This window comes from Sciurus carolinensis, chromosome 1 (assembly GCF_902686445.1).
Source record: "Sciurus carolinensis chromosome 1, mSciCar1.2, whole genome shotgun sequence".
Lineage (NCBI taxonomy): Eukaryota > Metazoa > Chordata > Mammalia > Rodentia > Sciuridae > Sciurus > Sciurus carolinensis.
Genome location: NC_062213.1, coordinates 158,392,202 through 158,407,372, shown reverse-complemented (window position 1 = coordinate 158,407,372; position 15,171 = coordinate 158,392,202). Strand labels below are relative to the sequence as shown.

At 35.1% G+C, this 15,171-nt stretch overlaps 1 protein-coding gene across 11 annotated transcripts in view; it reads left to right on the top strand.

Moving 5' to 3' along the window:
* Atg4c (autophagy related 4C cysteine peptidase) overlaps positions 1-15,171 on the top strand; it is a 96,927-nt gene that overhangs the window by 25,498 nt on the left and 56,258 nt on the right. For all 11 annotated transcript variants that reach the window (XM_047529099.1, XM_047529070.1, XM_047529079.1 and 8 more), the window contains one exon: positions 8,453-8,536. In XM_047529099.1, the coding sequence (XP_047385055.1) occupies positions 8,453-8,536 (84 nt within the window). The remainder of the gene's footprint in view (positions 1-8,452; positions 8,537-15,171) is intronic.

Here is a 15,171-nt window from a genome sequence, read left to right as displayed (position 1 = left end):
CCTGGAGAAATCACAGAGAGCCCACATGAAGAGGAGAGTCTTTTTTTTTTTTTTAATTTATTTTTTTAATTATTGTACACAAATGGGATACATGTTGTTTCTCTATTTGTACATGGCGTAAAGGCATACCATTTGTGTAATCATAAATTTACATAGGGTAATGTTTGATTCATTCTGTTATTTTTTTCCCTTCCCCCCACCCCTCCCACCCCTCTTTTCCCTCTATACAGTCCTTCCTTCCTCCATTCTTGCCCCCCTCTCTAAACCTAACTCTAACCCTAACACTAACTCTTCCCACCCCCCATTATGTGTCCTCATCCACTTATTAGCGATATCATTCTTCCTTTGGTTTTTTGAGATTGGCTTATCTCACTTAGCATGATATTCTCCAGTTTCATCCATTTGCCTGCAAATGCCATAATTTTATCATTCTTTATGGCAGAGTAATATTCCATTGTATATATATATATATATATATACCACATTTTCTTTATCCATTCATCAATTGAAGGACATCTAGGTTGGTTCCACAATCTGGCTATTGTGAACTGAGCAGCTATGAACATTGATGTGGCTGTATCTCTGTAATATGCTGATTTTAAATCCTTTGGGTATAGACCAAGGAGTGGGATAGCTGGGTCAAATGGTGGTTCCATTCCAAGTTTTCTAAGGAATCTCCACACTGCTTTCCAGAGTGGCTGCACTAATTTGCAGCCCCACCAGCAATGTAAGAGTGTACCTTTCTCCCCACATCCTCGCCAACACCTGTTGTTGCTTGTATTCTTGATAATTGCCATTCTAATTGGGGTGAGATGGAATCTTAGGGTGGTTTTGATTTGCATTTCTCTTATTACTAGAGATGTTGAACATTTTTCCATATGTTTGTTGATTGCTTGTATATCTTCTTCTGTGAAGTGTCTATTCATTTCCTTAGCCCATTTGTCAGTTGGATTATTTACATTCTTGGTGTAGAGTTTTTTGAGTTCTTTATAGATTCTGGAGATTAGCGCTCTATCTGAAGTATGATTGGCAAAGATTTTCTCCCACTCTGTAGGCTCTTTCTTCGCATTGCTGATAGTTTCCTTTGCTGAGAGAAAGCTTTTTAGTTTGAATCTATCCCAGTTATTAATTCTTGCTTTTATTTCTTGTGCTATGGGAGTCCTGTTGAGGAAGTCTGGTCCTAAGCCGACATGTTGAAGCTCTGGACCTACTTTTTCTTCTATAAGATGCAAGGTCTCTGGTCTGATTCCGAGATCCTTAATCCATTTTGAGTTTAGTTTCGTGCATGGTGAGAGATATGGGTTTAGTTTCATTCTGTTGCATATGGATTTCCAATTCTCCCAGCACCATTTGTTGAAGAGGCTATCTTTTCTCCATTGCATATTTTTGGCCCCTTTGTCTAGTATGAGAAAATTGTATTTATTTGGGTTTGTGTCTGTGTTCTCTATTCTGTACCATTGATCCACCTTTCTATTTTGGTACCAATACCATGCCGTTTTTGTTACTATTGCTTTGTAGTAGAGTTGAAGATCTGGTATTGCGATACCCCCTGCTTCACTCTTTCTGCCAAGGATTGCTTTAGCTATTCTGGGTTTTTTATTCTTCCAGATGAATTTCATAATTTCTTGCTCTATTTCTGTAAGGTACATCATTGGGATTTTAATTGGAATTGCATTGAATCTGTATAGCACTTTTGGTAGTATGGCCATTTTGACAATTTTAATTCTTCCTATCCAAGAACATGGGAGATCTTTCCATCTTCTAAGGTTTTCTTGAATTTCTTTCTTTAGTGTTCTGTAGTTCTCATTGTAGAGGTCTTTCACCTCTTTTGTGAGATTGATTCCCAAGTATTTTATTTTTTTTGAAGCTATTGTGAATGGGGTAGTTTTCCTAATTTCTCTTTCTGAAGATTCATCGCTTATGTATAGAAATGCCTTAGATTTATGTGCATTGATCTTATATCCCGCTACTTTACTGAATTCACTTATGAGATCTAACAGTTTTCTGGTGGAATTTCCTGGTTCCTCTAAGTATACAATCATATCATCAGCAAATAGGGATAGTTTGAGTTCTTCTTTTCCTATTCGTATCCCTTTAATTTCTTTGGTCTGTCTAATTGCTCTGGCTAGAGTTTCAAGGATGATATTGAATAGAAGTGGTGAAAGAGGGCATCCCTGCCTTGTTCCAGTTTTTAGAGGGAATGCTTTCAGTTTTTCACCATTTAGAATAATATTAGCCATGGGCTTAGCGTAGATGGCCTTTACAATGTTAAGGAATGTTCCCACTATCCCTATTTTTCTAGTGTTTTGAGCATGAAGGGGTGCTGTATTTTATCAAATGCTTTTTCTGCATCTATCAAAATAATCATGTGATTCTTGACTTTAAGTCTATTGATATGGTGAATTACATTTATTGATTTCCTGATGTTGAACCAACCTTGCATCCCTGGGATGAAACCCACTTGATCATGGTGCACTATCTTTTTAATATGTTTTTGTATGCGATTTGCTAAAATTTTGTTGAGAATTTTTGCGTCGATGTTCATTAAGGATACTGGTCTGAAATTTTCTTTCCTCGATGTGTCTCTGTCTGGTTTAGGTATCAGGGTAATATTGGCTTCATAGAATGAGTTTGGGAGGGTTCCCTCCTCTTCTATTTTATGGAATACTTTGAGAAGTATTGGAATGAGCTCTTCTTTAAAGGTTTTGTAGAACTCGGCTGAGAACCCATCTGGTCCTGGACTTTTCTTTGTTGGTAGGCTTTTGATGACTTCTTCTATTTCCTTATTTGAAATTGGTCTATTTAAATTGTGTATGTCCTCCTCGTTCAGTTTAGGCAATTCATATGTCTCTAGAAACCTGTTGATGTCTTTGAAGTTTTCTATTTTGTTGGAGTATAGATTTTCAGAATAGCTTCTAATTATGTTTTGTATTTCAGTCTTGTCTGTTGTGATATTTCCTTGTTCATTCCGAATTTTAGTGATTTGGGTTTTCTCTGGTCTTCTCTTTGTTAGTGTGGCTAAAGGTTTATCAATTTTGTTTATTTTTTCGAAGAACCAACTATTTATTTTGTCAATTTTTTGTATTGTTTCTTTTGTTTCAATTTCGTTGATTTCAGCTCTGAGTTTAACTATTTCCTGTCTTCTACTACTTTTGGTGTTGGTCTGTTCTTCTTTTTCTAGGACTTTGAGCTGTAGTGTTAGGTCGTTTATTTTTTGAGTTTTACTTCTTTTATTAAATGCGCTCCATGAAATAAATCTTCCTCTAAGTACTGCTTTCATAGTGTCCCAGAGATTTTGATATGATGTTTCTTTGTTCTCGTTTACCTCTAAGAATTTTTTAATTTCCTTGCTAATATCTTCTGTTATCCATTCATCATATAATAGCATATTGTTCAATCTCCAGGTGTTGGAGTAGTTTCTGTTTTTTACTCTTTCATTAATTTGTAACTTCAATCCATTATGATCTGATAGAATACAAGGTAGTGTCTCTATCTTCTTGTATTTGCTGACATTAGCTTTGTGGCATAATATATGGTCTATTTTAGAGAAGGATCCATGTGCTGCTGAGAAGAAAGTGTATTCGCTCTTGGTTGGATGGTATATTCTATAAATGTCTGTTAAGTCTAAATTATTGATTGTGTTATTGAGATCTATGGTTTCTTTGTTCAATTTTTGTTTGGAAGATCTGTCCAGTGGTGAGAGAGGCGTGTTAAAATCACCTAGTATTATTGTGTTATGGTCTATTTGGTTTCTAAAATTGAGAAGGATTTGTTTAACATACATGGATGAGCCACTGTTTGGGGCATAGATGTTTATGATTGTTATGTCTTGCTGATTTATGCTTCCCTTAAGCAGTATGAAATGTCCTTCCTTATCCCTTCTGACTGACATTGGCTTGAAGTCCACATTATCTGAAATGAGGATGGATACTCCAGCTTTTTTGCTGAGTCCATGTGCATGGTATGTTTTTCCCCATCCTTTCACCTTTAGTCTATGGGTATCTCTTTCTATGAGGTGAGTCTCTTGCAGGCAACATATTGTTGGATCTTTCTTTTTAATCCAATCTGCCAGTCTATGTCTTTTGATTGATGAATTCAGGCCATTAACATTCAGGGTTATTATTGAGATATGATTTGTATTCCCGGTCATTTGGTTCATTTTTTAAATTTTATTTATTTATTTATTTATTTTTTGACACATCTTGGTTCCTCCTTTATTTGACAGTTCCTTTAGGATAATTCCTCCCTTTGCTGATTTGCTTCTTTGTTTTTTAATTCTTCCTCATGAAATATTTTGCCGAGAATGTTCTGTAATGCTGGCTTTCTTTTTGTAAATTCTTTTAGCTTTTGTTTATCATGGAATGATTTTATTTCATCGTCAAATTTGAAGGTAAGTTTTTCTGGGTATAAGATTCTTGGTTGGCATCCATTTTCTTTCAGAGCTTGAAAAATGTTGTTCCAGGCCCTTCTAGCTTTTAGGGTCTGGATTGAAAAATCTGCTGATATCCGTATTGGTTTCCCCCTGAATGTAATTTGGTTCTTTTCTCTCACAGCCTTGAAGATTCTGTCTTTATTTTGTATGTTAGGTATTTTCATTATAATGTGCCTTGGTGTGGGTCTGTTGTAATTTTGTGTATTTGGAGTCCTATAAGCCTCTTGAACTTGATTTTCCATTTCATTCTTCAGATTTGGGAAATTTTCTGATATTATTTCATTGAATAGATTGTTCATTCCTTTGGTTTGTTTCTCTAAGCCTTCCTCAATCCCAATAATTCTCAAATTTGGCCTTTTCATGATATCCCGTAGTTCTTGCAGATTTTGTTCATGATTTCTTACCATCTTCTCTGTTTGTTCAACTTTGTTTTCGAGGTTAAATATTTTGTCTTCAATATAAGAGGAGAGTCTTTGTATAGCTTGTATAGCTTTGTATAGTGTTTTAGTCATCTTTTTTGCTGCTGTGACTTAAAGACCTGACCAGAACAATTTTAGGGAAGAAAAGTTTATTTGAGGACTCACAGTTTCAGAGGTCTTAGTCCATAGAAGGCCAGCTCCATTCCTTGGGGCTTGAGGTGAGGCCTAACATCACAGCAGAAGAGTGTGGCAGTGGGAAGCAGCTCACATGATGACCAGGAAGCAGGGAGAGAGACTCCACTCTCCAGATACAAAATACATACCCCATATCCGCACCTCTAATGAAACACTTTCTCCAGCCACACCCCCCTGCCTCCAGTTACCACTCTGTTAATTCCAAAAGGGATTAATTCACTGATTAGGGTAAGGGTATAACCCAGTCATTTCTCCTCCAAACCTTACACTGTCTCACACGTGAGCTTTTGGGGGACACCTCACATCCAAACCATAACACATAGTCAGTATAGGAGACTAAGTGACCCAGTTGACATCTCCATCTAATTTCATTATGTTAGAGGCTAGGCAAGTCCAGGAAGAATGACTCAGTTAAGCCCACGAGAAATAAGAAAAAAGAAGTTGTTTCAGGTTACTAAGTTTGGAGTGGTTTATTAAACAGGAATAGACACCTAACACTGACCTAGCTCCTCTCTGAATTTTTTTTGGGGGGGCACGGAAACTGACATAAAGTGAGATAAGTATATAATTTGAAGGGCAAACCCTTCAAATGCACCAGTGAAACAAAAATCTAGTCAATATATAGAAAGTTTCCTTCATCCCAGAGAATTTCCTTCACCCCAGAGTTCCTTCTAGTCACTTCCTGCTCATCATGGGCAGTTACTGCTGGGCATCAGATTATTGAATGGAAGGTTTGCCATGTCCTGATTTGCTGAATATATGTGCTTTTCTTGTTTAGTTTTTAATTAGTTTTCATTTAGAAATAATTTGTCTCTGTTCCACCTACCCGTTGCTATAGGTAGAGATACAGAGGTGAAAGAAAGATTAGGGAATAGTATTAAAAAATTTTTAAACATGAGAAGTTCTAATGAATATATTTTAATATGTGTAAGAAGAACTTATACCTAAGAATACTTTTTATTCATACCTTCTTTCGGCATGCCCTAGGCTCTGTTCTCCATTGGCTCTGTTTTTTTAATATCCTTTATTTTTCCACCTCTGCTCCACAGTATCTTGATTTAGCATCAATGAACTGGGACAGAGAAGAGTAGTGAAATTCTTATAATGGTTTTATAAAGACAGAATGAAACGTGGCCAACTAAATAACAGAAAAAATACATCCTATGGGTTAGTTATTGACATGATAGACTGATTCAGCTCAGACATGCCTGTGGAAAAAGAGAGAAAAATGGGGTCTTATGGGAAGTCCTGATTCCTCTTATGTATCTAACTGCATGGAGTATTAAAGGAAGTCAGTCTGTGATGAGGCGTTGGCCCCTGCCAGGGTCAGCACAGGACTAGAAGAGTGAGAGGGAATAGGAACTCCCTGATTGATGGTTGAACTATAAAGTCCTGTACTCCCGTTCTCTTGTGAAATGTGGACTTTTGCAGTCCTTCAGGTTCTGACCAGATTCCCATCTTTTCCTTTTTTGAGGAAGGACTGGTAGGTGATTGGGAAATAGGTAGAGAGAATTAATCAGGGGCAGAAAGGGAGAAGTTTCTCCTTAGGTGGTTTTTTTTTTTTTTTTTTTTTTTTAATTTGAGCTTGCTTTTATTAAGTTCTTAAGATTTGCTTTGAAAATACTGCCTTTTTGGGAAAGACAGTTACTACCGTTTTGGGGATTAGGATCATTCCAGTAAGATACTAAGCATAGTATTAAAAGATGATATATGTAGAGCATCTAGCCTGATTCCTGGAATATAATAGATAAATACCAATTTTGCACGAGAGTTTAAAGAAGGGGGAAAGGAAAAAATGGGTTGGAAGAGCAAGTTTGAGCCAGAAGAATGAGTAAGATTTAGATGGGCTGACGCTGGGGAGAGCTTTTTTTGTCAGATGATAGCATGAACCGAATAGCAAAGCCCACTTTGAGTAGAGGTGAAGAAATAGGATTATAAAGATGATTTGTCTCTGGAAAGTCTTTACTATAAATGAGAAGTTCATAATAAATCTATTAAATAATGAGTAACTGAGTATGTTTTTGGAACTGAGGAGTTACCTAATCAAAGCTGAGTCATAGGGAGTTTAATTTGGCTATGATATGTTGCATTTGTTAGAATAGGGAAACGCTTATCACACAAACTATTTTGGTGAGTCTTGGAGTAATCCGAGTGAGGCTTGATGAAACCTAATGAGTGTATTTGACCTCCCATTCTCTCTTACATTTAAATTAAGAGACTGACTTTTTTTTAATTTTAATTTTAATTTTAATTATTTTTTGACATTTTTCTTTTTTTTTTTTTGCGGTGCTGGAGATTGAACCCAGGGACATTTTTATTTTAAATAAATATTTTTATTTATTTGCAAAGCACTGTGGAGATCACGCTCATAAAAATCACTACCTTATAGCAAGTCGGTTAGCTCTAAAGGCTGATTGTCTTCATAGACCTGATTTGACTCCCAATTCCAGATTCTTTATATTGAAATAATCTTGTATTACTACCGTTTAAGCTACCATTAGCAGTCAGGAATTTAATATATTTAAGAATATTCAGCAATGTAGCAGGCAAGTTCTTTCTTCAGGAAATTCAGAATTGTTAATGGAATCGTAAAAAGCCAAAAAGGGTACTGCCTTATACCAAGGTTTTTTTGTTTGTTTGGGTTTTGTTTTGTTTTGTTTTTTCTGTACTGAGAATTGAATCCAGCGCCTTGCACATGCTTAGGAAAGCTCTCTGCCACTGAACTACATCCCCAGGCCAGGATATTACCTTTTAGATGCTGATAGTTTAGTAAGAAAAAAAAATTGGAAGAATTAGAGTTTGCAACATAAGTTAGGGGTTGAGGTTTGGGAGGTCAAAGAGTGAGATGAGTTGTCTGAAAGCTTTGTGTACAACATGGAGACGTTCTCATCTGGTCAAAATAAAGAAGTTATAACAAATTTCCCTAGGAACCTTCAGGGATCCACTTTTATCATGAGCACTAGGCTACCATGTGCTTTTTTTTTTTTTTCCTCCTAAATTACTTCTGGGAATATGCAAATAATTTCAGGTCTTTTAATTATCTAGGATGAAAGGAAATGCAAAAAATTGATCACATATTGTTGTCTTGGGGATAGGAGGTTAGTTTTGGGGAAGTTAGTGTTGTGGAAGTAAGAGCAGAATTTGAATCATTGGAATTTTGTACTTTAAAAACATTGTGATCAGACAAAATAAATTAAAAGTTTTTTTCTTATATTCTTTAAGGGTATGAAATGTGGTTAAAAGACCTTTTTATTCAAAAGTAATATATGACTTGTATAATATTTGTCCAGATATTTTGCAGCTCTTGCAAAAAATGCACATTCATAAGTGATAATTGATGACTTGAAATTAACTAAAAGAAAATACTGCTAGACTCTTGGTTTGACTTTTTTTTTTTTTCATTTAGGTTGGGTTTTGAAAACAAAGACATATTTTAGTAGAAATTCCCCAGTATTATTGCTTGGAAAATGTTACCATTTTAAATATGAAGGTAAGTGCTAAATTTGTAAACCACTTAGAAATCTTTGAAGAATTCGTTGTTAAACTGTTTTTATTATTTTATTTTCATATTACTCTATTTATGGCATATTTCTGTTAAATACCTTCATTTTATATAATACATAATATATTACCATATGGTTTGGTTCCAGTGAACACCTTCAAGATAAGGATCATGCTGCCTTTTGTTATATCTCTCATAGTTTTAGATATTCAGTATGAATACTATATAAATATTTGAATTGATGTATTAACATTTTTTGTCAGATTATCTAGTAACTTTAAAGTATACAATAATAATGAAAGTTTTCACTTTTTTTTTTTTATTACTCAAGATAAAGAGATTCAGTATATAAAAATAAAAGGATCAATTCATCAGGAAGATGTGACAATTTCACATTTGTATGTATGTGACATAGGCCATAGTGTATAAGCAAATTATGACAAAACAGAAGGTGAGATTGAAAAACACATTGCATTTTTAAACATATCCAAGAGCTTTAAAGTATCTATTAGATATCATTATTTGATAGATCAAATAGTCCAAAAAGGAAAAAAGGAAGAAAGTTCAAAATCAGAATATGGAGGGTCACATATATTGAGAAAGTTTGAGCTAATGGACACATACATAGCATACTGTATAAAAAAACCAAAGAAACATAACATGCTTTTCAAAGGCATATGTAATATTTATAAAAATTACAGATGTACTCAAACATAAAGTAAAAGTCAACAATGTACAAAGCATAGGTATTCTACAAACATGAACAGTTCAACTATTATAGCCAGTAGACATACTGTTAAGTTTTCACCTTAGTTAACCTAAAAATGATAATTTTTTCAATTTTTAAGGATGCTTCAATATCTCAAGTTGACTTTATTTGATGTTTCTGAATTTTTACATATACTCATCTTTTCAATAATAACCTTATAAAAATTTATTCCACTACTGAGTTCTGGGTACCATGCTAGGCTCTTTGGAAAATATCTTTAATTCTTAGAAGCCTAAAGGTAGACTTTAGTGTCCCTACCTTATGAATGTGAAGGCAGAAGCTTAGAGAAGCTAAATAATTTATCCAAAGTTTACATGGTAGTAAAGCTGAAATTTAAGCCAAGACTGTATATCTCTAACACTGTGTTCTTTTTTACTGTGTGTCTGTCTTGACTTTGTATGTTTGAATCTGTGTGTGTGTGTGTGTGTGTGTGTGTGTGTGTGTGTCTGTCTCTAAGAGAGACAGAAAACAATGGGTTTGAACATTGTTGTCAAGGTTTACTCACTTGAGGTTGACCTATTTTGGCATATCATTTGTCATCAATTTTCTAAAACCTTATGAATGCCTTGTAATAATAGCAGTTAATATTTATCAAGTAATGATAATGACCAGGCAGCATTCTAAGTAATTTATATGTATTAACTCATTCAGTCATCAAAATAGTGTTTACAGATTAGGAGGAAGTTGATAAAGAAGGTATGTATTTTAAGTAAATAGAATGACATGATGAAAGCAATAGTAATATTATAGGTTACATTTAGGAAACAGATGTCCACTTTAGCTGAGGTGAAGAAGAAGAGTTAAGAGAAATGCATATATATGTATTACTTTATTATATATATATATATTTTTTTTTTTCTTTTTTTAACAGGCAGAGGATAGCCATAGCAGTATGAGAAACAGTATTAAGTGTATGGGCTTTGAAGTCAAACTTATCTTGGTTTAAGTCTTGACTCTTTGTTTTTCAGTTGTTACTTTAGGCAAGGTATTTGATCTCCCTAAGTATTAATGATACCTGTTTCATAGGTGTTTAGTCATGTGTTTGGTATGAGTAAGCATTCTAAATGATATCATGATATAAGGAATTTATAAAAAATATGATTAGAATTTTTAGAACTTTTTAAAAATTTTATTTGTTCTTTTTAGATATATATGTCAGTAGAATGTATTTTGGAATATTATACATTCATGGAGTATAACTTATTCTAACTAGGATCCTATATATATATATATATTTTTTTTGTGGTGCTGGGGATTGAACCCAGGGCCTTGTGCTTGCAAGGCAAGCACTCTACCAACTGAGCTATATCCCCAGCCCTAGGATCATATTCTTGTGGTTGTACATGATGTGGAGTTATACTGGTTGTGTGTTCAAATACAAGGACAGCTGGGTTGGGGTTGGGCTCAGTGGTATGGTACTTGCCTAATATGTGTGAGGCATTGGATTCAGTCCTCAGTACCACGCTAAAAAAATAAATAAAATAAAGTTTTTATGTCCATCTACAACTAAAAATATTTTTTAAAAAAGCCAAGTGCAAGGATAGGAAAGTTATGTCTGATTAATTCTGTCTTTCCTATTCTCTCCCCTCTCCCTTCACTTCATTCCCCTTTGTCTAATCCAGCGGACTTCTATTCTTTTCCTCCTCGCCCTCCCTTGTTGTGGGTTAGCATCCACATATCAGAGAGGACATTCGGCCTTTGGTTTTTTTGGGACTGACTGTTTTTCACTTAGCATGGATAGTCTCTGGTTCTGTCCATTTACCTGCAAATACCGATATTTTATTCTTCTTTATGGCTTAGTATTTCCATTGTGTATATATACCATGTTTTCTTTATCCATGCATATGTTGAACCACACCTAGGTTAGTTCCATAACTTACCTGTTGCAAATTGAGCTGGTATAAACATTGATGTGACTGCATCACTGTAATATACTGATATTAAGTCCTTTGGTTATAAACCTAAGAGTGGGATAACTGGGTCATGTGGTGGTTCCATTCCTGATATTTTGAGGAATCACCATACTGCTTTCTATAGTAGTTACACCAATTTGCAGTCCTACCAGCAATGCATAAGTGAACCTTTTTCCCCACATCCTCACTAACACTTATTGTTGCTTGTATTCTTGATAATTGCCATTCTGACGGGGATAAGATGGAATCTCAGCATAGTTTTGATTTGCAATTCTTTAATTACTAGATATTTTTTCACATATTCTTGACTATTCATATTTCTTCTTCTGTGAAGTACCTGTTCAGTTCCTTAGCCCATTTATTGATTATTCTTATCTCTTTTTGGTATTAAATTTTTTGAGTTTTTGTACATCCTGGAGATTAATGCTCTGTATGAGGTACTGGTGGTAAAGATTTTCTCCCACTCTGTTGCTCTCTGTTCATGTTATCGATTGTTTCCTTTTCTGTGAAGAAGCTTTTTAATTTGATAACATCCCATTTATTGATTCTTGATTTTACTTCTTGCACTTTAGGAGTCTTATTGAAGAAGTTGGTTCCCAAGCCAACATGGTGAAAGTTGGGCCTACTTTTTCTTCTGTTAGGTGCAGGGTCTCTCATCTAATGTGTAGGTCCTTGATCTGCTTTGAGATGAGTTTTGGGTAGCCTGAGAGATAGGGGTTCAATTTCATTCTGCTATATACAGATTTCCAGTTTTCTCAGCACCATTTGTTGAATAGGCTATCTTTCCTCCAATGTATGTTTCTGGCACCTTTGTCTAGTATGAGATATCTGTATTTTAAAAAAAATATTAAACAATTCAGTATTTTAAAAATTTTTAGTAGTAGGTGGACACAATACCCTTATTTTACTTATTTTTCTGTGGTGCTGAGAATCAAATCCAGTGCCTCACACGTGCTGGGCAAGTGCTCTACTGGTGAGCCACAATCACAGCCCTGAGATATCTGTATTAAAGTTGGTATGACTGTATGTCTTCTGTTCTGTTCCACTGGCCTTCATGTCTGTTTTTGTGCCAATACCATGCCATTTTTGTTACTTTAGCTCTGTAGTATAATTTAAGGTCTGCTGTTGTGATGCTTCCTGTGTCACTTTTCTCACTAAGGATTGGTTTGGTATTCTATGAAGAACATCATTGGAATTTTAATAGGAATCTTATTAAATCTGTATAGTGCTTTTGGTAGTACGGCCATTTTGACAATGTTGATTCTGCCTAAGAACATGGGAGCGCTTTTCATCTTCTGAGGTCTTCTTCCATGTCTTTTTATAGTGTTCTATAATTTTCATTATAGAGATGTTTCACCTCTTTTGTTAAGATTGATTCCCAATTTTTTTTTTTTTGAGACTATAGTTAATGGAATAGTTTTCCTGATTTCTCTTTCAGTTGATTCGTCTTTGGTGTACAAGAATGCAACTGGTTTATGGGTATTAATTTTATATCCTGCTACTTTGTTGAATTCATTTATGAGTTCTAAAAGCTTTCTGGTGGAGTTTTTAATTTTTTTGATCTTCTAAATTTAGAATCATGTCATGGACAGTTGGGGATAATTTGAGCTCTTCTTTTCCTATTTGTATCCCTTTAATTTCTTTCTTTTGTCTAATTGCTCTAGCTAGGGTTTCAAGGACTGTGTTGAATAGGAGTGGTGAAAGAGGGCATTCCTGTCTTGGTCCAGTTTTTAGAGGGAATGAGAACTTTCAACCCCAATTCTACTCCTCTGAGAAGGCAGAGGAACTGGAGTTTGAGTTAATAATTGATCACACCTATAAGATGAAGACTTCATAAAAATCCTTGAAGCACAGGGTTTGGAGAGTGGGTTAGTGAACACATACGTCTGCTGCTGGGAGGTTAGTGTACCTCTGCCCCACAGTGACATAAGCTCTTATACTCAGGATCTTTTTGGAGCTCACTCTTTGTACTTTTTCATCTGTATTCATTATCATATCTTTTATAATAAACCAGCAAGGGCTGGGGTTGTAGCTTCGTGGTAGAGGGCCTATCCAGCATGTACCAGGCCTGGGTTCAATCCCCAATACCACCAAAAAAATAAAAACAAAAGATAAAAATACCCTAACAAACTAGCAAAAATTAAACCTTTATGATATTTGTGATAAAGCAGAAATATAGACTATTACAGAATTATAGAGAAAGATTGTGTTAGTCAGCGTTCCATGATTCTGATGTAGATACCTGAGATAAACAACCTAAAAGGAGGGACTGGGGTTGTGTATGAGGCACTGGGTTTGATTCTCAGTACCACATATAAATAATGAATAAATAAAGGTCTGTCAACATCTGGAAAAAAAAACCCAATTGTTTAAATAAATAAATGAAGCATTTGTGGACTTTTTAAAAAACAAAACAAAACAAAACAAAACAAAACAATAACCTAGAAGGAAGAAAGACTTTGGCTCATGGTTTAAGAGGTTTGAGTCCTTGGTGACTTGGCTGTATTGTTTCTGGGCCTGTGGTAAGGCAGAACATCATGACAGGGAGCACATGGTGGAGCAAAGCTGGTCACCTGGAGAGCGATAGGGAGGGACTGTCCTGAGACAAAATATACCTTTCAAGGGTGGTGTGACATATTCATTTCAACTAGGCCCCACCTCCTAAGTTTGTGCCATCTCTCAGTTGCTCATTAGGCTATGAATACACCAATGGATTAATCCATAGATGAGGTTAGAGCCCTTATAATCCAGTCACCTCTGAACACTTGCACTAGGGATCAAGCCTTCAATACTTAAGCTTTTGAGGGACATTCAAAACATAATAGATATCAAATTGGAAAGGGTGCTGTTTGATGCAAATAAGCTGGCGGTCCACTTCAAAATTGCTTAAACAATGAGGGGACTTATTATAATATAAAAAACACTTATTTTTTGTTATTTTAATAATTTTGCAAATTAAAAAATTAAAGGTATGAATCATAACAAGATAAAAACTTAAATATACATTTTCAAAAGAAGGAATAAAATTATACCAACATAAGAAATACAACATTATGAGTAACTTTTAAATCTTTTTGTACTTCTCTATTCTATTCCTCCTTATTTCAAAAAAATTCTCACTGTCTTGAAGTGGCCTTGATTATTTAGTATTTTGTTTTTTAAAACATCTTTGTAAATGGAATCAAGTTATAGTTTGTTTCTCTGACTTGTTCTTTAGTCAACTTTTTCACTGATGTAACCAAAAGACCTGAAAAGAACAATTAGAGGAGAAAAAGTTTTATTTGGGGGCTCATAGTTTCAGAGGTCTCAGTCTATAGGTGGCCAACTCCATTGCCCTGGGCCTGAGCTGAGGCAGCACATCAAGGTGGAAGGGTGTGGCGGAGGAAAGTGGCTCAGGATATGGTACCAAGAAGGAGGGGTGGGGAGGGAGAGAGTGAACATGCCCCGCTTACCACAGACAAAATTTATACCCAGAGGCAAGCCCTTATGACCCACTTCCTCCAGTCACACCTTACCTGTTTACAGTTACCACTTAGTTAATCTCCGTTAGGGAATTAATTCGTTGATTACATTAAGAACATGACCCAGTCATTTCACTGCTGAACTTTCTTGCATTGTCTCACACATGAGCTTTTGAGGAACACCTCATATCTAAACCATAACAACTTGTTTATGGCTTTCACAGTTCTATTTTTGAGTTCTGTTCATGTTGTTATATAGTTCTACTTTATTTTTACTGCTGTGTAATATTTCATAGTATGAATTGTCCCAATTATTCATTCTACCATTGACAGATATTTGATTGTTTTTAGTATTTGTCCATTATAAATATATGTACTATATTCTTATTGTAGAAATACTGTGCCCTCAGAATATTTTGAAATACAGCATTTGCTATTTACTTAAAATGTCTGCATGCGGAAAGCAGTGAGGGGAATTGA